This window comes from Pagrus major, chromosome 23 (genome assembly GCF_040436345.1).
Source record: "Pagrus major chromosome 23, Pma_NU_1.0".
NCBI lineage: Eukaryota > Metazoa > Chordata > Actinopteri > Spariformes > Sparidae > Pagrus > Pagrus major.
The window spans coordinates 3,630,044-3,656,390 of NC_133237.1; the positions used below are offsets into that span (position 1 = coordinate 3,630,044).

A 26,347-nucleotide genomic window follows, 5' to 3' on the forward strand; every position below is an offset into this window, starting at 1 on the left:
AAATAAATCTTCTCCCAAGCCGTAGTTCTCTTGCAGACTGAATCAGGTTGTCCTCCAGGATTTGCCTATATTTTGCTCCATTCATTATACTTTATCTTTACAAGCCTTCCAGTGCCTGCTGGTGAGAAGCATCCCCACAGCATGATGCTGCCACCACCATGCTTCACAGTGAGGACGGTGTGTTTGGTGTCCACCAAACATAGTGTCTAGTCTTATGGCCAGAAAGCTCCATTTTGGCCTCATCAGACCAAAGAACCTTCTTCCAGTAGACCTTAGAGTCTCCCACATGCCTTTGGGTGAACTCCAGTTCAAATTTAATGAGCGTTCTTCAACAGTGGCTTTCTCTTTGCCACTCTACAATAAAGCTTTGCCTTGTGAAGAACCAATTGGTCTTCTGTTGAAATTGGTCAGTCACTTTAAAGGGGGTGAATATTTACGCAATCACTTATTTTACATTATATACCGTATTTCAAATTAATTGACATAACTTTGTAGACATCTGTTTTCACTTTGACATTAGAGGTTTTCCAAATCCAAATTACACAAACCATGATTCCATTTATCAAAGCAGCAAAAGGGGTTTGGCACTTAGACTCTACATTAAGACTTTGTGATTGAAGGCCATCTGCCCTGAGCAGCAGTAAGAACAATCCCCACATGGAGTCCAGACACTGGTGGTGGTTGTCGCTGATGACTCTTCTCAGACAGACAGACAGACAGACAGGCTGATCAAAGGTTAGAGCTGGTGAATCTGCGAACACTGGGTGGTGTGAGGACTGAGCTGAGGTGGCTTGGTGAAGACTGGGTGGTGATGGGGAGGTAGAGGGCACACGCTAAACAGCAACATGAATGAACTGTGGCAGAGAGACAATCATATTTAAAAAGACAGTAGCACGATGATGAAGATGAGGTTAACAGTGAAGGTGTGTCACTGTGCGATTGGATAGATATGCCCGGTTGAGCAGTTGATATCAATTGACAGCCCCAGATAATGACAGGCAGTTATGAGTGAGCATGTGTGAGAGGAGTAAATGAAAGGAGGGTATGAGAAATAAACTAAACACTAAGTGTGTGAAAGAGTCTGTGTAGACAGCTGTATATGAGGTCCAAGATGTTCCTTCAGAACGTATGACACACAACTAAAAACCCAGCTGGAACGCCTCCTGTGCAGACACCCTGTCCTTTTCTTGCTGATGAATGAAGTAAATATGAAGCTAGAACGAGCCCTTACAGAAAAAACACCAATGTGAGGTAACATGTGGGAAACATGTTATTACATGTTGCGTCATATAGAGCACATGTGGAAATCATTTTTGAAATGTGGTACCACATCTACCCATCTAATTACCCATGTTGAATCCATACAAATTCCCTTGTGAAGCCATGTAACATGTAAAACGTTTAAGCATCACCACCACCAAAACATGACTGCTTGCAGTCCTAGTGTAAGTACTAAGCCTTTTTTGGATACACCCACACCCAAAGTGTATTTCTGTTTGCACGATTTTACATGAGTTTCTCATAAAGTTAACAGGTTCACATGAGGTGCACATGGGTCATTAAGTCAACATGAAATGGAGGGCTGAGTTACACAAATTTCTTGTAAAGATTATCAGGTAGGGAGGGACTTGTGAGGCTCGTCAGGTGAGATGTGGCCTGAGCATTCTGTCAGCAGATGTACATATTGATTTAGCGACGTATAGTGACAGCACAGGTGGGACGAGACATACCTCCCACCTCAGTGAGCAGAACTCTGCCCTTCAGAGACGAGTCTCTTTGTAACCAGTGGTTCAGAACCTTTTGGCTCTTTTCAATGATTGGCGTGAAGTGTATAGTTCCTCTGGATTGCCTTTCTTTGGTCATATAGAACCCAAGATATGTAACACAGTGTCTCAAGGGAATATTACAAACCCAAGTCACGAAACAGTTATTCACTGGTAATAATTCACATGTATTAAGATTGAGAGAGAGCCCAGGAGCCTCGGAGAAGGACTGGATAGTGCTGACTGCCACTGGTACCTGGGAAGCACCTGTATGAAACAGGGCCCTGTCATCCGCCAGCTGACTGATTAAAGTGCTTTATTTTTAAAGAGAGTTTTGGTCATTTTGAAATACAGTACTACAGGTCCTGTCACATTCAACCATGAAGATGTTTTGCTAGCTATCCTTTTGTACAGGTAGTAAAATAGAGACTGTAAGCAACACCAAACATTCCAGTTTCACAGTCAAACTATATTACTTGGTAGACAGATCATAATACAAGTTTTGCAATATTCTCTACAGCATTTAAAAAGGTATCAAGCATGTCACCTGCAAACGGTTGTTTGAAAGTAAAGTTTGCAAACTTCACAAGCAAAGTTGTATTTACAAACAAGCAAACACCTTATGTAGCCCCGCCCACTTCCCATCTTCCGGTTCGAACCCAATTGGCGTGTACTTCCGGTTTAGTGCTAGCGCCCATAGACCATGGATCTAGATCCATGCGTATGCGCCAGGCGAGCAACTCCGTTGAAATCAACGGCCGCCATTTTTGGTCTGGTATCCATTTATAATAGATCCATGGTGTAAACAAAACAGCACACGTAGCTACTCTGCAACCTATCCTATCTCTTAAAGTGACAAACCCATACTTCATTTCAAACTGAACATGTCCATAAAAATACACAAATTTTAAAACAGAATGTGTACTTTTATCAAAACAAACTATTACTGAAATGAATGAAGCGTGGATTAAAACAACCCGGGGCTACACACATGTAATAAGTGGACAAATTGGCTATTAAAAGCCAAGTGTTTGCTTTGCAATACAGAGCCATAACAGCCAGACAACTTTCACAAATGATTAGTCAAAAGAGATATGACCTCTAATAAATGTCACTTTAACTCATACTACATTCACTTGCTTTCCTTATACAGTAAAATGCTGAATTACCTTGGTTTTAACCATTTAAAGCATATAGGTCAATGAGACAGCTCTACCAAATGCTTAAAGTTAAACAAAATTTCTATAATAAGAGTTTCTGAAATCTTTGAGTCCATTTGATAGAAAACCACATTCATCACATTGTTTACATGATAGTACCAAGTGCTACTGAAGTCCTGGAATTTGTTCCTTTTTAAATAGAATCCACTAAAACTATTTTGAGAGCTTTAGATCAACACTCCAGTAATGAGAATTAGTGAACAGGTAATAAAGGCCTTATAAAGTCCTTAATAGTTGCTTATTAAAAATATGTGGATAAAACTGGCTTAAAAATAGCATTATAAACACATTTATTGTTAGATTATGATTTATAAGCACTTAAGAAGTTTCAGTTTATGTGTACTGTTCAAGAACTTTAATAAAGGTGTTAGGAGTTTCTTATAATTGTTCATAATACTATTATAAACAAAATTTGAGTTTAACTAGTTTACCTATTACTGTTAAACCTTTACTAAGCTTTCTTTAAATTATTTATTAAGATTGATACTTACTTATGCATTAGCAGTTAAACAAGCACCTAATAACAGTTAACTATTTTGGCAGGTACTGGATATAAAGCGAGAACGGTACCTGAACAAAGAAAACAATTAAAAGAAACATTTATAACGTTATATCAGGTTTCTTGCAATTGCTTACAAATGTCTTGTATAATCCAACAATAAACATGTTTATGATGCTATTATTAAAACTAAGGTCATATTACAATAATGTTAATGAGCATCTTATATCGACGTATAAAGGCCTTGTCACCTACTAACTAATGCTAATTACAATCTAATGCTTATTACAAACATCTTTTATTGTCTGTTTTTCCTATACTGTTAAAAGTGTTTTGGTATTCAAAAAAATGGACAAGAGAGCTTTTTTTTTTATGTGTTTTTTAATCCAAAGCTGAAGCAGACAAAAGTACGGCAGGTAGAGCTGAACAGACTCAATGACAAGAAAAAAAAGACATACACATCTGTGCTTCCACTACAAAAAGAGTGTCAAGAGGGACAAAAAGAAAAAAAAAAACATTGTCACAAACATTCAATGAACATTTTTACAGTGAGAGATTTATAGGTGCCATGTGATGGGTAATGTGGATGTGATTTTCCAAAGTGAAGTGGACCAAATTGACAAAAAAATTAACACAATCATTTCCCATAATCCCAAGTGAGCTGGGAAGTGTCCTGTTGCGTAAACAGAACATTGAAGAGGAACCAACCATCACACTCATCATAAATGTGATGACAGCTTGCTGGTGGTATGTCAGATTCTGCTCCGGGACCAGGAGCAGTTCTTAAGTACTTTCTACTTCTTATCAATCCTCCAGGAAGTGTGGAGGACAAGTGTTGGAGAATACTGGCAATTCACCAGATTAGGCCCAATGAGCCTCCTGACAGTTACAGTAAGCTGGTGCAACCAACAGTGATGCAAAGTGATCGTTTCAGAAAGACCTCCAGAGCTCAACCAGTCTCTCCAAACCATGCATTCCTTAGAGGGTGTTACTGCTTACACAAAAACACACACAAACGATCCCTATAGTTGCTCAACATCTCTCCCAACACACCTGCAAACAGAAATCAACACTAAAGGTCCTAGCGGTACTTCATGCTGACAAACACATCTGCATAGCATTAACCTGAAATATAATCTGGCAATGTTATAAATTCTGAAGCATAACATTGGTAAAAGCCTGAACAGAATGGTAGGTAGGGGTTAAAAGTAATTGGCTGCTTTAGCAACACTCAGTAAGGCCTATGCTAACATGTTCATAAAATCCATGAAAAAATACAGTATCCGTTGGCTCCTACTCTCCTATTAGCTACATGCAGGAGAAAGGTGGAGCCAGTTTTATGCTGCATGGCATCCATCTCTGCCCTAAACCTACATACCTGAAACACAAGCGTAGATCAAAGGTAGGAGAGAGGGGCCAAGAGTGAGGTGCTCTGTCAGAATGGCACACGGCCCTTGTGAGTGCATAGGCCTCTGTTCGACATTCACAAAGACAAACTGAGGTGACAGACACTCCCAGGTCATGTCCCAGAAATGAGCGACTATCTCCAGCTAATTCCAACAGTCAGGGACAGAGTCCTTACATTCCACTCGTCAGTTCAAAATACATCTGCTTACTTTGCATTAACGTAAATAGAAACCTTCCCTTGCTTTTATTTTTGGGATTTAGCCATTTGATTTAACATTCACAGGTTTGGGGCTAGAGCTAGAACAGGGCTGTGGGGTGAAACAGAACTACTGCTAATGCTAAGGCTTCATGTCCTATCCCACCGTTTGAACCCCTCTGAATACACAACCTGATATTTGGGAAAGGAGAGGAGGGAGATCTCACCGATTCCCTCTCCTCTCCTTTTCTAGAATTCATAATCTCTTCACTGGTGTAAAAACACAGATAAACACCCTCTCTGTCAGAGCAGAGTGGTGCGCTTGTTAAAATGGTAGAGTAATAAAAACAAACACTTCTACAAAACATTAGAATTTGCCATGAAAAATAAAACACTGAGAAAATCCAATGCGACTCGTGTCGACAAATTATTGCTTCCTTTTTACAACCTGTATTTGTATGTGCATGCATATGTGCATCTTTCAGTGGGCAGCAGACTGCGGGTCGTCCATGGTGTTATTGGCTTTCTTCCTCCGTTTCGTTAGCAGTGGATTGGACGAGTCCTCAATGGTCTTGATCTTGATTTGCTCATAGTCAACCCTCATTGTTGCCAAGGCACTGGTCATTTCCTCCTAAAAACAAATGACAAAAAGAAGCTCATTAGAGTTTGCTGTTTTTGTACAGACGTAATTAGGCCTGGCACAGTTATTTGAGCTAACCATGATCATTTCACATAATCGCTTCCATTCATCTGCATAAAAACAGCTGGATAAAAAAGAACAGAACATAGAAATGTCATGTTTACATCACTACTTTCATATAATGTTCCACCATTTTAAGTTTGACTAGTGTTCCCCATCCTCTGCTATGGTTTAATGGCACCTGAGTGAAGAACTATCGTCACCAACTCTTCCTCTCACTTATCTTCTAATATTCACATAATTCTGCTGGTTAAGGCAAAAAACTGTCTACCTGGGCACAAGGATACAATGTTAGGAAAAAAAACAGACCTTGGCTGTCTAGGCCAGTGGTTTTCTAGCTTTTCGTGCCTAAGGCAAACCAAATCTCAAGGTACACCTGTATTCATATCTGTGCAAAAATAGCCACTATAACACGTTATCTGATCACTCCGAACATCTGTTTGATTTTATCTACTAATGCTAATTAAGAATTTGGCAAACAACTAAATTACTTTATGAACAAAAGGATTCAGAAATGCATTTGAAACTTTGTAAAATAACATAAAAACAGCAAGACATGCATTTAAACCAGACAGGTCACAAAATAAACAATGAGGTGAACTGGTCCACATACAAAAGTGGTTCATTTCCCCTGTTTTTACCCTACTTCACTTTGGCTGTCAATCAGGTGATGTGTCACTAATTAATTTCAACACCGACAATTGCGTGAATAGCCAAAAACCATTCAGGATTTTTTAGAGTCTCCAAATTAGGAAATGAATGTGTACAAAGTACTGATATAGAAAATGAAACCTCATTCGTTACTTGATGTATATTGCAACATAAAATGTACAGTTGTAACAAAATCCCACAGCACATCTAGACTTGTCTCACAGCATACCACTGGTCTAGACTGTACTGCTGTTGGACAGCTTCTTTTGTTTCAGCTCATGTTAGACCATATTTTTTTTGCTGTATAGCTGCATAAAATGATCATGACAGCCAAGAACATCATGAACTATTGCTCGCCAAGCAAAGCAGGTGCCAGATTGTAACTTCTGTCCAAAGGGAAGCTAATCAGGTTCATTTAAATTAAGAAGTTCTATGGCATAAGCAAAACCTCAGATATTTCTACAGGGAAATTGTTGATGACAGAAAAGATAAATTAACACCAACCTTATCCTTTTAAGAGTAAATAACAATCAGTAAATGTAGTCACTAACTAGCATGGCATATGTAATGTGATTTCTGAAGTTAATGAAAGGTATTTTTTCTGATATAATTGGCTGGATTCATTTATCAGTCAAACATCAAGGATTAAAGCATGATAAGTGAAAGGTGAGAACTCCTTACAAACGCATGCAAAGAAAGTCATTTTAACAATTAATGTAGCCATGATACAGGCACAGCGGTCTTTTCCAATAGTTTCAGGCAAGCAAAACTGATGCAAAGTGAACCAGGCTTCTAACCTTGACATCCTCCCATGCATCCTTCTCTTCCTTTAGCACCCGGCTGGTGTGAAGTGGGGTCTGGGGAACCTCCATCGATTGCTTCAGGGAGACACGCAGACACACATCAACATCTTACTTCAATAGAAGGATTGTCAGCTAAAACAACTGAGTTGAAAGATGGCCAGAAAGTGAGCTAGAAATATGCCTGACTGTGCTTACATTGATCCATGGATGATTCATGAACTCTGTGATGGTCATCCTTTGTGTCGGCTCGGTCTTAAGGAGGGTCCTAATCAGTTGTTTAGCTGCAAAAACAATTATTATTTAAATCATTAAAAAGAAAAAAAGGCTCAACTATTACAGCCGCTAAACTTAAATTTAAAATCACACACTAAGAAAACATAGGTTGGCCCTGAGTGATGGTGCCAGATTTATTTAATATATTTTTGTTATATTTAGATTGACTGGCATATCATGAGGCATATAAAGTGTGTTTAAGTATAAGGAAGTGTGTCACGCAAAGTACAACCAATCCTTCCACACCCTTCTGTTACAGTTAGATATTGGTCGTCATGCTATCAGTCGTCATGTTAGCTTCTCTTTTCTCTCTAAAACCTTTATATTACTCAGGAAATACAACGTCACTTTCAATTGTAGTGAATCTGACTGCTGGTATCAAATAGGAGGTGAAACACCTGCATCAGTTTCAATTTCTTGATAAGACAAAAAAGCTTGTTTGACACATTTGAGTAGATGTTTTATCAAGCGTGCATGAAAGAAACTGTGAAACAATGCTGACATGATATGAAGCAGGTGCTCCTTGGTTTGTCAAGCAGATAACTGACGTTTGAATTTTCCAAGTTTTAATACATTACTCTTAAAGAGTAATACAATTTTTTATAAGTTATATAATCCTTCACATAACTTGGTTTTTGAATCTCACACAATTGTCCAAGTTTACTCTTTTTACTGACCTTCCTCTGATACATCAGACCATTCAGGGTTGGGAAACTCATACTGGCCCATCCTGATCCTCTTCTTCATCCCCGGAGAGATGGCTAGACCATGGTTAGAATAAAAAGGAGGGTACCCACACAACCTGTTGAAGGTTAAAAAAGGCAATATTAGTTACAGCAACCAAAAAATAATCTTATGTGATAAAGGGTTTAGAGATACTAGAAAAAACAGACTTACAGGATATACATAATGACACCCAACGACCACATGTCACATGACATGTCATATTTCTCTGGGCCCAGAACCTCTGGAGCTGCAGACAGAAAAGTGAGGGACAGAAGAGATAGTAGAGAAATGTGTCATGTGTGTTTATCAATACGAAACAAGTGCAGAAAATGACAGAGTACAGATCCTTACCAACATAGTAGGGTGTGTAGCAGGGAGTAGCTAAAGAGTTATGTGAAGTGGTCTCCTTGGCAAAGCCAAAGTCTGTGAGTTTAAGCAGGGCACTGGACCTCTTCGAGGAATAAAGTAAATTCTCTGGCTGCAGGGAGGAAATGGGAGGAGAACCACAAGAAATTACAGCAAAGCGTTATTTATCATCCTTTAAAACCTTCTAGCAGAGTGCTTTAATTTCACAAGAAAGAGCAAGAAAACGTGTCATCATAGGAAATTATTGCACAAACCTTGACGTCTCTGTGTGCAATGTTGATCGCATGCAGGAACTGGATGGCCTCTCCTATGCTCTTCATGATGTCAGATGCCTCTAAAGTAAAGACATATAGGGCTGTGTCAGGAACAGCAAATGTACAATAATCACTTATAGGGGTTGCTTGATGTGGATCTTAGGGTGTCTGCTGCTTTATACGGTATTCAACAGGTGCCTGGATTTGTATGTGGATGCAGTGGTATATCTGAACCAGTGTTATGTAATCGTGTAATACAGTGCAGCAGTAGCAAGAGTAAGAAAGGAAGTCAACAAAAGCTTATTACCTCTCTCTGTGAAGGCCTGGTCTCCTCTGTCCTGGATTCGACTAAAAAGCTCACCACCGTCCATGCTGCAAAAAAATAACAATACATTTTAGGAACTGTTTTTTGTAGGCAGATCAACTTCGGATGTTCTCATTACTAACCTCAACCTTGATTCTTTTCTAGTGATGCATGATCTGTTATGACCCTGGGTCATTATTTTGTGTATACTGTGTATACTGATATGTCCCTCCTCCTCCTAAGGTGTGAGCAGTCTCCTCTGAGTGTGTGTGTGTGTGGGTGTTTGTGTGTGATAGATAGCAGGTTGGACCTGCTGATTGGCTAGATCTGGCTGATTGCCGACCCAGGGTTGATCAGAGGCAGGAGAGGAGCCTTTTTGAAGCACCGGCTGACTGCAGTCTTCCCTCTCTCCACCTATTCGCCCACATCCAACTTGGATTGGTGTCTAGCTTCCCTGTTAGTTTGTTGTGAGATCCAGTATAAGTCAATCATCTGACTGTTGAAAATGTTGTACATAGAGAACTGTGTGTGGTAGCCGAGTAGGAGGGAGAAGCCTTTTATTTAACCCTTTTTCTCCTGTTTTTCCTTCTTTAGGAGTTAGGTAAGAATTTGTCTTTTTGTTACTATTTTTGATTTGTGTTAGGAAGGTAGGGAGATAGACTCTTTTGTTTGTTGTGTTGGCTTTTGTCTCCCTCTGAAGCAGAATAAAAATGCTACCTTAAACATAAATGACCTGTGACACTGGCCTTCTTGGGAGTGGGAAGAATGGGGGAGAAGCACTTCATGTTATGTCTCTGTTTCCCCTAGACCAGGGGCGTAACAGATCACATTACATATTAACCCATCAACCTGATAATGGTAAATTGATATTAACAGTTATATATTGGCATCGGTTCAAAGTATTGCTGATAAATTGAGATAATATGAAGCCAAATTGCTCTCAACAACTTAACAAGCACAGCATTTACACACTTTGATACGGTGGCATGTTGAGTAGACTAGAGAGCCAAACAATATTAAATCATCCATTTTTGCTCACTTTATCCGACCCCTCCTCAACCTCAGGTGTAAATAAGCTACAGGTTAATAACTTTCTGTTCACTCATTCTGTTAACATGTGATGCTGTTTCTAGTCCTACCATTTATGAAGTGCTTTTGAGGATAAAAATTCTGATATTACTTAAAGGCCATGTCGCCTAGCCTCAACAGGCCAATTGAGGATCAGAAACAGCCAACAAGCACATATTTGCATAACATGCCACTGACTCATGTCTGGGCTATATGAGGCGCTGTCATGTGTGGTTGGTCTACAGTGACCCGGTCAGCCGGACACACTCATGGTCAATTGCAGGAAAGAAGACAGAAATAATGTGACTGAAGTCAATTTTTCCCCTTCTTCTGAGTGTGAGAACTAAAATTAGTGGAAAAAGGCTCTGGGTGCAACATAAATATCACTATACTGTAACCACCGGAACTACTGTAAGATCAAATGCGAAGGCAACATGACGTACTAAGCCAAAATAACTGTATGCCATGATGTAAGATCTTGCCTAATTGTACGGCAGCTGTATGAAACACATCCGCCCTGCCAGTTGATTCAATGCAAGGAGGATGCACACTTTTATCTCTCTATGACTGGTTGCTGGTAAGCTGTATGTTTTCTTTTGGTTGACCAACACAGGTGATAGCTGTGTGAAACCAATTGAATGACTGGTTCATACCTTTGGCCCACTAACACAACTATGTCACAGGCCAGGTCAGCAATCTGCTTGCCATTTTAAAAAGCCACACAGAACAAAGTCACACCTTTTTTAAAGGGGTTTCTAAGTGGTGATTAATCAGCATCAGTACGCTAGTGCAGTTCAGTAAAGACTGCACTACAGTCAACCTGCTGCACACAAGTTCACGCTTTCACCAGGCACATGACACATTATGTCGTCTGTATTTTGATGACTAAAGCTTGGTAATTTGCACTGCTACTCATTTTTTCCAACAGTACTGAAAATTTGATGTGTGATGCAATTGATGGAACTTGTCATTATACATTGGTTTTGTGGGCGAGTTTTTGTGTCAGCGGTAATTAAAGTAAATATGTTTTGGAAATGAGAGAATGTGGAGAGTACAATTCTGAATATGTTTAAAAGCAAAGCGTGGGTATTTGTTGGTCTGAGAATAAGACTAAAAAATAAACCAACTGTTTCAGATTCGCTTTCAAAGTTTGCCGACATGGTGTTGCTTTAATTGTCCGCCTTAATGCACAGTCACTAGCTTGCTTCACCTTTCTGTTTCTCTCTTTCTGTATGTCCACTCTGCTCTGCTCGACTTTCTTCTTCAGCAGTATGCTATATAAAGTCACTGAAAAAACACACCTCACATTTTTTACTTTTCCATACATGTTTCCATTTTCACAACAGCAGATGAGCCGCGAGTGGAGAAACCTTGTCTAATTATGCAGCCTATCGAAACTTCCGAACCCAATGTGGTAACGAACGACATCCCAACAACCGGGCGCGCTTACAAGCTGCAACGGCATAAGTAGTCCTACATTAAACAGGAGAGGCCACATCACAATCATTGTGTTTACAGGAGCGATGTTACACCAGAGAACATCTCTCTCTCTGTTTCTTTGCAGAGCATGTGCTAATGTGCATAGACACGAGGGGTAGAGCAAAGGTGGATTGTCCACTAGTTTAGTGACTGGGGAAGGCTTTGTTCTCTCGGACAGATAAATAAATTAAAGTAAAAAATGCTAAAATAGGTCACAAAATATTCTTGGGTGGCCATTCATTGTCGGCCTGCCAGAGTAAAGTCTATGTGTGGGAAACACAGAGGCACCTTTTGTAGAAAGGGCTACCACAGAAACAGTTTTGAGTGCAAGTGTTTATTTATGTTTTTGTTCTTTCTGTCCGTCTGTCTGTAGACAGATTCTTGTAAGCATGACAGTGTCACAACAATGCAAGATACAGTCGTGAAACTTTATAGGTGTGTAGTTGAGAGTGAAATGAAGGCCAGGTTTGATTGATGATTGTGGCCTCATGAGCTAATGTAAAAATGAATACTGAGTTATCATGGGTCGGAACGTACCTATGTTTAAAGGCCATTGCAGTTGATGTGATCCAAGCTTTCAGGGGGCGCGCCAGGTTTTGAAGCCAACTTTCGTAGTGGCCAAACCATGTAATTACAAGGTCACGTGATGCACTGGGGCCCAAAAAATACTTTTTGCCATATGCTTACATTGTGAAGAAGGGTCTGTAAAGTTGTGGATATATATATATATATATATATATATATATATATATATATATATATATATATATATATATTTTTAGAGTCAAAACCCCCATGAAATGACTCGTTTGACTATCGTGTATGAAGCCGCTCGGTCCAATGAAATTTGGAAAGTCTAGAAGAGTCGCAAGATCAAATCATTTTATTTCTATTCAAGTTAGCAGGGCACTAAACCAGAGGTTAGCCGGCTTTGTCAGCGGAAGTCTCTAGTGCTCATGCTCTACGGACCCCGCAAGATGGAAGATCTAGGTTATTTTAAAGCCGAGAAGTCGAGCCATTTTAGCGTAAAATGCCACTGAGCAGCTTTCATAGGAATGAATGGGGGTTTGCCTTCATAGCCATGTCAAGATCTTAGTGTAACATCGTTGATGTGATCACATCGCAAGATGGTGTCTAGTTAATTTTTCAATTATGACCCCAAAAAAATGCACAAGTTGCATTTTTGAATGCCATGTTTTAAGATGTAAACAAACCAGTATATGGCAAATTAAGAGCACACAACCTTTAGTTACAGTTAAGAGTAGACAGAATGGCTCATTATTGTAATTCTAGGATTAATATCCAGTATTCCTTGATCCACTAAAAGCGTTTATTTGTAAACAGAAATTTACTAACATAGCACAAAAACAACCATGGCCAAGAGTTACAGAAAAAATTCAAAGTCAAACAAAAAACTAATGGTTGTTCAGTGGAGTAACAGAGTTCAACTGAGCATGAGAAAATTCATACTCGATGCACTTCTTAAGTTTCATTTAATCCGTTTGCTCAGTATGACTGTGAGTTTCAATCATCAATGCCAATTTTGTGCGTGCGTGTGTGCGTGTGTGTGTGTGCGTTAAGGACCCGCCGACTCAGAGGCACGGGACGGCCCTGCTAAACCACAGCACACTTCAAACTTCTCTAAATCACTCACTCACATGTTGAATTCTGCTGACAACGGAGAGCCATATCTTTTGATTTTATGATGATCACGTGTGAGAAACCGCCAGCAGTGAGGAAAACCCTCAGTTGTACACACACTTTCTCACACTGGTCCCACAGTTTTTCTTAAGTGGTTGAAGGTAGAGAGGAACTTGAGGTCTCTTGACCCCATCCCCGCCCTCTTTGTTTCTGAAAATGCCTTGAGGTTGAGTGTGCATTCGCAGCAGAATAGATACTTAATGGTAATGGAAGTGCTAAGAGTGCTCATCTAACACCATCACAGCAGAAACACTGTAACACCCTGTCTTTCACATCTCAAGTACAGTGCGGAAACGACTCATGGGGAGGAAGGATGTAATGTGCTCACTGGACCGCTTAGAAAAAAAAACAATACACAAGGTGTTTTTGTATTTTGAAACCAACTGTTGTTCAGTCTAATTTGTGAAATGTAACTACTGTTGCTCTCGTTAGTAGAGCAGAGAGAGGCACTAAGATGAAGCACTAGAGAACATGCATCAAGTCACATCTTTCAGACTGTCGCGGAAAATCTGACCCGAGTCCTTCTCAAAGAAATCCACAGTCCAGCAGCTGCCCTATCATCTTACTGAATTTCCTAAATTACAAAGGTGTCTTGACATAATGACATGGTGACCCTTTACACAATGTGGGAGAGTACTTGAACAGCAGAATATAGGTCATCACTGGTCTCGATTTATGCAGTGTCAAAAGGAAAGGAGCTTGAATAGTTAAATCTCAAATTTGCTGTGTTTCCTCGTGCAAAGTTCTAGGAAATGTTTTAGTTTCAACAGAACTACTTGTTTCTTTTTTGGCATTTCATGCTGAGTTTTCTTAAGGAAATTACTCATCAGCTGCAGCTTTTTTGCAGGAGTGTGGAGGCAGATAGGTCAACTACCTCTGCAATATAAAAGGTAACCACAAACCCTAATGCCTGCACATGTGTGAAGTTGATGCAGCTAAATGAAATTATAGCAGCGAGGCAAGGACTCATTTAGAAGAAATGGGTCATTTTCTCCTCAGGGTCACACATAAGAGACTTATAATAATCAACCTGGCTGAAATGTGTATAGAACTATTGAGAAGGCAGGATATTCATCGATTTCACCTTTGCTCAGGATAAGAGAGGCTTTCTCGCACGTGCCTTCCCAAGTCTGGGAACTGCACACTAAGTACCAAAATATTTGATTCAATGTAGAGTTTTGTAAAAACGAAAATGTACTGATTTAAATATTTGAATCTAAATAATGGTTTTAGCTCTATGCAAGTCCCTGCACTTTTTGGAACAACACGGTCAATTCAAATCATATAGACTAACCCAGGTTGAGGGTTTAAGTAAAAAAGCCGCTGTAACAGCTGTGGTATCTCACTTGTAAGCCAGCACACTAACACTGTGATGTATGTAAAGGATTTTACTTTTTGAAACAGTTGTGTTGTGGGTTTTAAGCCAAAAAATATGTCTAGGACATCCTTAACAGCCCTTCACATGTCAAAAATATAGCAATTAAAATGTCATTTAACATTTTGTATAAAAACAGACAACTAGGCACCTTTAACATGAAAATCATAAAAAAAAAACACACTGAATGGGTTCTGCGGTTATCAGATGCTCAAACAGTGAACTTTGGAATTAAAAAGGGAAGCAAAATCCACAAGCCTCCACCATAGATCAGTATGCCAGCTGGAAAGAGGCACTCTGCATTTGTATTGGACCTAATTACAATACAAGAAGTCCAATACTTGGTGCTTTTCATTCATGAGCGAGCAAGAAAATGCCAACTGGAGTCAATAACTTACAACTTCCACATCCAGACTGTGACGTGTGGACAAAAGTAGCACATTCCTTTTAAGCCCCTGTCCAACTAATTGCTCGCTACTGTTAAGAGGCTGTACTTCCACATCCACAAGAGCATTTCCAACTGTGACCAAACAAAGTACATCTGCTCTTAATTCCAGTGAAATGCCCCAAAACCAACAAGAGAATAATGAGCTGCATTCATTTATGCTAATATTATTCATCATTATTTGTGATGTGTGTGCGTGTGCATGTGTAAGTGTGTGTGTCATGGATTTATTACTCAAACCAGCCTCATAGGACTGTATTTTACTGTCTCACTCTTATCGGGAACAAAGTGATGCCAGGTGATAATTGTACAAAAACTCAAAACCACAAAGACAAGAGTACTACTGCAAAGGCCAACAAGGTGGAATAAAGCCATGTAATACTAAGTGTCAAATTGGTGGAGTAAACCTTTAAGGAGAGCTGTGGGATCTACTGTGTCATCATAACTATACACACTGTCAATGGTGTCACATGATGTTTTAAGCACATGTAGCGGTGTCTGTAGTGTTTTGTAGGTTTTTTTTTGTTTCTGTTTCACTTGTAGAATCTGCGTCTCCGCTTTGTCATGTAAATATTAATAAACTGGTGAATGAACAAACTTTCTAATGAGGTGAGAGTTTGTTGAGAGTGAAACATTGAACATTGAAACAAATACAAAAATAAATAATGGAAAAACTAACTGGAAAAAAAAATGGAAAAAGTGTCCGTCCTTCCTCCCTTACAGCAGCAACCAATCTAATATGATATTGTTTCCAAGGTTGCACAGTAACACAGCTTGCATAACAAAAAGAAAATCATGGGAGGGCAAGTGCAAACTAGAAATACAGGCTACACAACAACGGTGGAGGCGTGTTTCTGTAATTCAGCCTTGAAATCTGGGTCTATTTTGTCTTCACGGCAGAGTGAAACTGAAGGGGTGAAGGAGTGAGAGGAAAGTAGACCCAGGTAAACTTTCCTACCGCAAACTCCTCCTCGATGAGAATCACGCAGGCAGCATTATGAGCTCCATCTATTGTACTGGGAACAAAACAAATCGTCACACAGAAAAGTTTTCAGATGATTTATTTTGTACAGTGAACTGTTCACCAGCGATGACTCGATGCAGATAAAATAAATTTTGGGGGGTGCGTTCAAGAACGCCACAACTCTCTGACACAAACTTCCACCACAAGATTCCAGATGTGGGAAAATCTGTCACACAATTAGTTTCTACCACATCGCCATCGCCACAATGTTGTTGTGCAATGTGGAGACACAACGTAACTCTGGTACCTAAACATTTCATCCCAACACGTTTACTACTCTGTGCAGCTGTGGAGACACCGTGTGGACACTGAAAGCACCACGACTGGTCCCCTGAGGTTGTTAGTGTTTTCTCTTCTCTTTCTGATGCAGGTGAGGATTAATGTGAAGTACATTAAAACAAAAAGATCAGTTGTCCTTTTCGAGTATTGACAGCTGGCATCAAATGTCTGGTCTGTAGTGTTTTTTAACATGTTTATTCATTTAAATCTTCTCAGACTGGATTTTATTCAGGCACATATTTTGTTAAATGAAAAAGGGTTTTGAAAAAAGTATTGTTTTGGTATCCTTACTTAAATTAAGATATCATATTGAATGTAGAATTGAACATTTTTAAATGATATCTGGCCCCGCTGCAGTGTGTGTGTGTGTGTGTGTGTGTGTGTGTGTGTGTGTGTGTGTGTGTGTGTGTGTGTGTGTGAGAGAGAGTAACACTGTAACATGATGGATTTACAAAAAGCTCATTCTGAGGTAACAAAACAACAGTTTCAGGTAATATGAACATAATTATGCTTATTCCAGTTCAGCCAGTAGTTTCCCTTATAATCTACAAACTGGACGGTTAATTGAAATGAGCTCTGGTACAAGGAAAACAGAATAAAATGAGTTTTAAGGTAAAAGCATTTTTGAAAACATCCATTTTTAAAATGAAGACTTTTTTTAGTTTACAGACCAGATGACAAAACCGAATCACTGACACAAGTAATGAACACTTGATCTCTGTTTGAATACTTTGAATAACAACACTTGAATGTAAATACAATCACTTTATACATGTATTCAACTGTCAATGAACTAAAAAAACAAACAAACTACAAAACACTACAGACACCGCTACATGTGCTTAAAACGTCATGTGACACCATTGACAGTGTGTATAGTTATGATGACACGGTAGATCCCACAGCTCTCCTTAAAGGTTTACTCCACCAATTTGACACTTAGTATTACATGGCTTTATTCAACCTTGTTGGCCTATGCAATAGTACTCTTGTCTTTGTGGTTTGGAGTTTTTGTACAATTATCACCTGGCATCACTTTGTTCCTGATAAGAGTGAGGCCCCGTCCCTCACCAAAGAAACCTGTCTGCCTAAATGTGCATTCATTTATATTTTCACATCATGTGGCAGCCAGCTCACTAGTCTAGAATAAATAGAAATAGCAGAGCAATACAGAAATATATATGCAGACCTACTTAAGTCGTCCCTGTGTTTGTGAAAATGTTCAAAATAAAAAGCCTCATTCGATAATAAATGAAACACTGAGCGGCAGGTTAGATTTAAAAACACAAGACAGTTTAAATTGTATTTCAGTCCATTTCAGTGTGAGTTAATGCTTCTTTTTTATCCTCAGCCACATACAGTGATCACCCCTCAGGCTTGAGCATAAAACACAATGATATTAACTCAGGATCAATTAATCACAACTTGATAGAACAGATTTCTGTGAGTAGGCTGCACGTTTTTACTGTCGGAGCCACAGGGAGCCACTGCAGAGGGGCAGAAGAGCCGGACTTTGGATGAGGATGAACTGTTGGAAGTTTGAGTCAGGTTCAAGTTTGAACATGTTTGTTTCTTAACCTGAGGTCTCCTCATTGCAGGACTTCTAGGCAGTGCTGATGTCTGAGCTCGGCCTCACAGAGAGCTTCACCGGTGTCACCTTCAGGGGGCGGACGTTCACAGTGTTAAAGTAAGGGAACAGCCTCTCAGTGAAAGAGTGTGTGAATGCATGTATGTGTGTGTTGGTATCCAGGTCAAAGAACGACAGACTTCCTCTGTACCAGTCCAGATGGACTCTGATCCTCTGGAGCTTCTTCTTCACGGACAGAACCGTGGAGGGATCCGATAAGGAGCGTGCCATGTATTTACCATCAAAGTATCCTATTCTCCATAAATGAGCTGGATGTTTCCCTTCTTCTGGACCGACTCTGCTGCCACACCCACAAGTGAGAGTGCAGACAGACGAGACACCGGCTGCTGATGGTCCAGACGGAAGATCAGGAGTTGCTCACTGTGCAGACTGCAGAGGGTCTGTGGAGACTGCAGAGGGTCTGTGGAGACTGCAGAGGGTCTGTGCAGACTGCAGAGGGTCTGTGCAGACTGCAGAGGGTCTGTGGAGACTGCAGAGGGTCTGTGGGACTGAAGAGGGTCTGTGCAGACTGCAGAGGGTCTGTGGAGACTGCAGAGGGTCTGTGGGACTGAAGAGGGTCTGTGCAGACTGCAGAGGGTCTGTGGGACTGCAGAGGGTCTGTGGAGACTGCAGAGGGTCTGTGGGACTGAAGAGGGTCTGTGGGGACTGCAGAGGGTCTGTGGGGACTGCAGAGGGTCTGTGGGGACTGCAGAGGGTCTGTGCAGACTGCAGAGGGTCTGTGCAGACTGCAGAGGGTCTGTGGGGACTGCAGAGGGTCTGTGGGACTGCAGAGGGTCTGTGGGGACTGCAGAGGGTCTGTGGGACTGCAGAGGGTCTGTGGGACTGCTGAAGTCTTTTCCTTCAGTGAGATGTCCTCACACATCTTGAACAACAGCATTTGACCTTTTGATGATCTTCTCTTACAAATTGGACAGTCCTGTATCTGTTTCTCTGTCCACCAGTTCTGCAGACAGTCTTTACAGAAGCTGTGGCTGCATGACAGGACGACAGGGTCTTTAAAGACGTCCTGACAGATAGGACAGGCGAGATCCTCCTCTGTATGTGAGTCCATTTTCTCCTGCTGAAAACACAGCGAGCCGGTACAGTCTCTTCCTCGTGGCTCCACACTGATACTTACTTTTACTTCAAGTCGTGTTTTTAGTAAAACTCACATTCAGTGTGGAGTGCTGGAGCAGGTTTCAGTGTTTTGGTCGTCCCTCTTCTTGCTGTCATTGGGTGGGGGGACTGTGGCGGTGTCGGTAGTGAGGTCCTTCATCAAACTCTGGCAGAAGTCAGAGTAAAGCCAGTCCTGCGACTGATTGAAGAAGTTTGATTTCAGAATCTGAGAGAAAAATGACAAAACAGGGCAAAAGAAAACAAATCAGTGAGGTAGTGGCCAAAACCTAAACACAGACCAGTCTGCTGCCTGACAAGACAGTTAAAATAAGTAAATATTAGCTTTAATGATGACATTTTCCTAATCCAACATAACAGTTAACTACTGTTTATTACACGTGAATGAATGCCAGTCTCTAAAACTACCGGCGACTAAGTACAAGTGCATTTAAAGGCAGAATCTAAAATACACACATTTCTAAATGAGGTTCTGAATGCAGATTCACCGCAGCGTTTACTCTCCCGTTAGAGCGCGTTGACTGCATGCTTCTGCACCAGACTCCCTTTAAATTACACTTAAAAAGATTTTTTAACAAGATTTTTAAAAGCGACACATTACTAAAAAACCGCAACATACAAGAAAAACATGTGTGAAGCCTTGTTCTGCAATTCCGCGTGAAATACGTCACTCTTAGCACCAGAAAAGCTCAAAGTCCTTAAAAATCCCCACGTGAAACCGCCTGTCTGTCTTTAAACACAAACACTGCAACAAAGACACGCACAGCTCAACACCCAGCCATGAAGGTGCACGTCACATAACATTTAACATCCCCAAAAATTCACCTGCGTGCAAGCTGCCTTACCTGAATGTCCCATGGATCTATAATCCATGCCATAGACATAATACGTGGCCCTACACTGCGTCATGACCTCATGACGTTTTGAAATAAACCAAAACGTCTGAATGCGGAAGTGGTGGTTGTCATGGACTGTGTACTGTCTGTGTGCACGGCGAGTGTTCAATAACAGAAGAGAAACAGCATGTTAGCAGTGTGTGTGTGTGTGTGTGTGTGTGTGTGTGTGTGTGTGTGTGTGTGTGTGTGTGTGTGCTGGCATGTTGAGCGCAGCATGAAGTGTTTTACACGAGTATGTGACGTTCACGCAGCCTGAGGAGACGACAGGAAACACCAGCGACGGACAGCTGCTAACTCAACTGTACAGCTAACAGCTAACAGAGGAAGGTATGTTGTTGTGAGTTTGAACACATGGCAGCATTAAAGTCCCACCTGTGCTTGTTAATATTAACTTAATCTAAAAACTCGATGGAAACAGTGTTGGGCAAGTTAATTTCATAATGCAAATATATTATGTATTACTAGTTACCTTCATTTTAAAGTAATATATTACGTTACTGTATTACTGTCTGCGTACGGTCTGACATCTTCTTTTAATAAACTCTTATCATTTAGTGATGGTCTGTGTAATCTCCTCTGAAGAAATACAACCTCAAGACCATGTTTTAAATAGCATATTAATACACAATACACTTATAAATACATGCAAGCAAATGTAAAACTGGTGAACATTATGCTATCTATCAATCAAACAGATTTATACCAACTGTATATTGTATTTAAAGGGCGACTGCACACATTTTGCACATTAAAGCGGGTTGACAGGTCTGGGGTCAATGCAGTAATCTACATTTCTCCAGGGTATTTCACTGTTTGCCCTCTTGTGCTGTAAAGTAAAAAGTCTTTGTGTTGTGATTGTGAAACAGCCATGGCTGAGGCCGGAGCCCACCTGACCTCCACCGCTGTGAACGAGCAGCCGTCCATCTTTGAGGTCGTGGCACAGGAGTCTCTGATGGAGGCGGTCAGACCGGCGCTGAGACACGCTGTCAAGGTGAGGGTAAATCTTGTCAGTGTGATAACCGATAATTACCTGCCTCTCATGGCCGATACCGATAAGATAACCAATAGTTTTACATTTTTATATTTTCAAAAGGAGTCCCTAACCTGCAGTTTATGCACACCTGAGGTTTAGAAAGGCTTGATGGATGATTAATAATTAGAGGATGAATATTCATAGCTCTAAAAAGATTTATTGTGTTAAACTTGTACACTTCTGCCCTCCTCTCCACACGTATCACAAGTTACAATCATGTTGTCATCTTATCAACTTGAAAAACAACGTCCACACCAGCGACGACATCTGGTCTACACAGCACAGCAGGTCTCAGTCATGAGTGTGACAAGAGCTTGTTGTTGTTGTTATCCTTCTCTGTGTTTATTGGCTGCTAACAAAGCAACTTTAAAGGTGCATACTGCCACCTACTGTGTATAGATGCTGCATTTTTTAAGTCAACTAAAGCAGTTTGGCTTTGTATTATCGGCTATAGTTTTACTATCTGCCGATAACCGATAATGTACATTTTTTATTATCCAGCCGATAATGTATCGATCCGACATATGTCATGCATCCCTTTCAACAGTCTTACTGTGCACAGTTTGTACACAGTGGAGGAAGGCACACGTAGGCTCAGGGAGAAATAAGCTACATTTGTTTTGATGATCTCCCTGCTGACACAAACACTGCAGAATCGTTGACTCACTAAAATGATATCACGCCTGAAAAAAAAACTGATACTCATTGTTTGATTAATAGTGCAACTCTTAACTGTGCTCTATAAATAAACTTCAACCTCAGCTCTATTAACCTTCTCAGGTTCTGGCTGAGTCCAACCCATCCCGTTTTGGCTTCCTGTGGCGAAGCTTTGAAGAGCTCTACCTGCTGCTGGACCTCCTCCTCCAGAACCACTTCCTGTCTCACTGCAGCGCCTCATTCTCTGAGAACTTCTACGGCCTGAAGAGGGTCACGGCAGGGCGAAGACTTCCAGGTCTCCTGGGTCTACACAGGAAGTCACACTGGCGCTCTCTTCTTCTTCTGTGCCTGGTGCCCTACCTGCGGGCCAAGCTGGAGGCAAAGCTGGTTCGACAGAGGGATGAGGAGGACTTCTCTATCCGGCTGGCACAAACCAGGGGCCAGAGGCTGTACCGAGCGGCAATGGCAGCGTATCCCTACGTCAGCTCAGCCTGGCAGGCCTGGGTCTTCTGTCAGCAGCTGCTCTTTGTCTTTGGAGTCGCCAGGACCCACAATCCCCTGCTGTGGCTGGCCAGGGTCAGACTGGCACGACTTAATGCTCAAGATATCAGACACATGGAGCTGAAGAGCAGCAGAACTGGCAACCCAGCTGAGGGGAGGTACATCTTACTGAGTGTGTTTTTAGTGTTTGAGTTGTTACAGTTCTGGGTACAAATGGAGAAATACTTCTGTTTCTTTACCCTGACTTTGTTCTCACAGGCAGCAGTGATTTCCCCCTCACCAGGTCTTCCAATAAGATACTGAAGTTGATACGAGAATTCTATGTAACTTGAAAGCAAAGCCCGCCTGAGAGGCTTGAATCAGTGCAAAAAAACAAAAAACTATTTGGTTCCGAAAAGGAATAAATGCTCAAAACCTTGGACTGCCAGTTGATTTTTACACTGCACGGAATTAACTGAAACCAGTGACTGCATGGAAGGAAGCAAAAAGCAATTAACAAACCAGTTTTCTGGTTTTCTGTGTAAAGTGATGTGCAGACTCATGGACAATGAGACATCCTGGGCAGAGAAAGTGATTAGAAATAATACTGAAAAAAATTAAAATAAAACTAAAGTAAACTTAAAGCAAAACAAATTTTCTCTACAGCACATCATCATCTACAGTGCATTCAGAAAGTGTTCAGACCCCCTCACTTTTTTCACATTTTGTCATGTTGCAGCCTTATGCTAAAATCGTTTACATTCATTTTTTCCCCTCATCAGTCTACACTCAATACACCATAATGACAAAGTGGGAACAGAATTTTAGACATTTTTGCAAATGCATTAAAAAGGAAAAACTGAAATATCACATTGACATAAGTATTCAGACCCTTTGCTATGACACTTGAAATTTAGCTCAGATGCCTCCCTTTTCTCTTGATCATCTTCGAGATGTTTCTCCACCTTGACTGGAGTCCGCCTGTGGTAAATTCAGTTGATTGGACATGATTTGGAAAGGCACACACCTGTCTATATCAGGTCTCATGGATGACAACGCATATAGGAGCAAAAACCAAGACATGAGGTTGAAGGAACTGCCTGCAGAGCTCAGAGACAGCGGCTTTCTGAATGCACTGTATCATTGCTGCCAATTTACCGAGAGCTTTGAGAGGTTTTCTGAATTTATTGGTACATTTTTGGCAACTTCTACATCTGAGTAGTTGTAGGAATGTTCTCTCACTGCGACAGCTGCCTGTGGGTTACTTACACAGGTCGTTGTCCTTTGTTATAACACCTGACAGTGGGACATCACCTGCCAAAGTCGGTTATTGTCACTGATTTCCAGATTCAATTCAATCTCTGATTTGATTCAATTCAATATCGATTCAGATAGGGATATTTCAGTTACAACAGATTCAGAGAGAACTAATGCTGTAAATTGTGCAAGGAACCCTCTAACCTAGTGCACGGTTAAAAATATTGATTACATTAAGAACTGAATTAAATGGTTTTGGAGATTTGTGGTGAAAATCTGCCTATTAAGCAATGTGTGGGATGTTGCTATGATTTGAGCATCAGTGCTGCAGTGAAAGAAGATCAATGTGTTTCTACAACAACAATAAGAAATAGAAATGTTTCATTTTTTATGTGGCTGTTTCTGGTGTTAATAGGGTTGTTAATTATGCTAATGATCAAATCTAATAATCGGCAGCAGTAAAGATTTAGTGCAGTGCTTGTAACGGAGAAATGAACTGAAGTTGAGATAAATAATATGAAAGTGTTCTTGCACTCGGTTCAGTGTCAGACAAAGATCTTATATCCTCCACCCACACACAATGTTTTGTTCTGTGTTTGCAGCCTGGTGCAGAGAGCGTGGTGGTTGATGTCACAAGGAGCTAGGGGCGTGGCCTTGTCCCTGTCCACATCACTGTCTATGGGCGTCTTTTTCCTGCAGTTCCTTGAGTGGTGGTACTCCTCAGACAACCAGAGCACTGTGAAAACCCTTACCTCCCTGCCTGCTCCTCCACCCCCTGTTCATCTGCAGCAGGAGCACAGTGGCCAGGACTCTTCACCCATCTCGTCCAATGAAGACAAAGACACTCAGCTCAGTTCCGACCGCATAAAATGCCCGCTGTGCCGGAGGCTTCGCACAAATGCCACAGTGCTGTCCACCTCCGGCTTCGTCTTTTGTTACCGCTGCATCTACACATACGTGAAAGCCAACCGGCGCTGCCCGCTCACCAGCTACCCCACTGAGCTGCAACACCTCATCAAGATCTACTCGCCGGAGAGCTAGACCCCGCATCAGATGATGACACTTTCAAGTTCAGATGTGTGGAGTTACAGACTGCAAACTTTCAGACAACGGTGGCCTTGTTTGTAAAACTGTCATTAGAAGCCAATGAGTCAGCGAGTCTCGCTCTGCAGCTGAGTACTGAGGAGCTCTCTGAGGTGAAATACTGTGTATTCTTTTGATGAGCCTTTTGTACAAAATAAGGTTTCTAATGTACTAACAGTGTTTGAACTAGTATCGATGGTGCTCTAATCCAGTGGCACTTTGGTCAAAATGAAAGTTCCTGTATGTGACAAACAATTACCTGACACCAGTGAGTCCTTACAGCCAGATTTAGACTGAATGTTGCATGTAGTTGGTTGTGTTAATAATCAGTTAATCTTTTGGTCCATATAATGTTAAAAAACAGTTGAAAAATGGCCATCAAAGTTTCCCAGAGCACAAGATGACAAACAAACGTGGTAAATCAACAGTCTCAAAATCTATTGTAAGAAGAAAACAATCATATGTTTACGTTTAAGAAGCTGGAACCAGTTTTTTGTTTTGGCAGTATTGCTTTAAGAAAACAAATTAATCAGTGCCTGAGTAGTTTACCTAGTAGAGTATGTGCAACATGCACTAAGGGTGAGTCCATACCGTTGTGTCTTCCGGCATGGGCCCTTTGCTTAATGTCATTCCCTTTCTATCATGCTTTCCTGCCTCTTTAGCATTTCAAATAAAAGGCAAAAAATCCTGAGTATATACAGTAGTTGCCAATTAATTTTCTGCCAATTGAATTGATCAATTGTTCATGCTGGGGAATCAAACTTGCAGAACATGTAAACTGGTTAAACTGACAAGGTCAATATGGATTGCACAATGCAATGGACCCATTTATTACTGCTTTTCATGTCCCCATCAGAGACTAAATGAATGAGTGAACTCATGTTTTGTTCTGTGTTGTTGTTAAGTTGTCTGAGTGACAGTGGCCCCAACAACAACTGCACTCAGAAACACTAGTGGTAGAAAGTTGTCTGTTTCCACATATAAAAAGCATGAAAAATCCCATTGATTAGATCAAATTAAAACAAGGGAAGGGGTGCTTTTGGGAGACTTGTCTTGTCTACAGTCCAGTTCACATAAACCTAACAGTTCTTATTTTAAAATGTACTTTTGAAAGTTACGCTTGTCCAAAATATTTAGTCCAAAACAGTTGGTGTGAGAACCTTCAGCTGACCTGGATGCTGCTCATTTAACACACTCTAAAGACAATCGCAAAATGGTTGGAAGACATGATGTTTGTCACCGCTAATGAGGCAAAGACAAATTGTTGCCTCTATCTTTGGTGGTATTCTACAATTTGGAGACATTTGGGACATTTTGAGAAACATTTTCATCAATTTCTTGCTCAAATGAGACGATCGATACAAACGTTTCTATAAATATTAATATATTATATTAATTAATATAAATTATATTGCTTCATATTTATGTATCCGGCTAACTTAACTTAGCATAAAGGCTGGAAAAGGGGGAAACAGCCAGCCTGGCTCTGTTTGGAGTATTGAGAAAAATGCCACAGGAAGTCGGTGAATTGCTTTATTGAGTTTCCAGACAAGTTTAACAACAGGCCCACTTAAAAAAAAACAACAAAGAAACAGATAATCAGGATCAACGTCACAACATTACAGTGAGAGTAATAAAAAAAAGGGC

At 40.7% G+C, this 26,347-nt stretch overlaps 2 protein-coding genes across 2 annotated transcripts; one reads left to right on the plus strand and one right to left on the minus strand.

The window, feature by feature from the left end:
• Positions 1 to 3,909: 3,909 nt before the first annotated feature.
• LOC141019324 (MAP kinase-activated protein kinase 2) lies at positions 3,910 to 9,229 on the minus strand. Its single transcript, XM_073494206.1, has 8 exons — positions 9,166 to 9,229; positions 8,859 to 8,938; positions 8,590 to 8,716; positions 8,410 to 8,485; positions 8,190 to 8,314; positions 7,435 to 7,520; positions 7,234 to 7,314; positions 3,910 to 5,716 (listed from the first exon to the last, which is right to left on the minus strand). The coding sequence occupies exons 1-8, from the start codon at positions 9,227 to 9,229 to the stop codon at positions 5,567 to 5,569; spliced, it is 789 nt and encodes a 262-aa protein (XP_073350307.1). The 3' UTR covers positions 3,910 to 5,566.
• Positions 9,230 to 20,244: 11,015 nt separating this feature from the next.
• pex12 (peroxisomal biogenesis factor 12) lies at positions 20,245 to 25,396 on the plus strand. The gene is made up of 4 exons (XM_073495314.1): positions 20,245 to 20,517; positions 21,057 to 21,181; positions 22,004 to 22,539; positions 24,220 to 25,396. The coding sequence occupies exons 2-4, from the start codon at positions 21,059 to 21,061 to the stop codon at positions 24,656 to 24,658; spliced, it is 1,098 nt and encodes a 365-aa protein (XP_073351415.1). The 5' UTR covers positions 20,245 to 20,517; positions 21,057 to 21,058; the 3' UTR covers positions 24,659 to 25,396.
• The last annotated feature ends 951 nt before the right edge of the window (positions 25,397 to 26,347 follow it).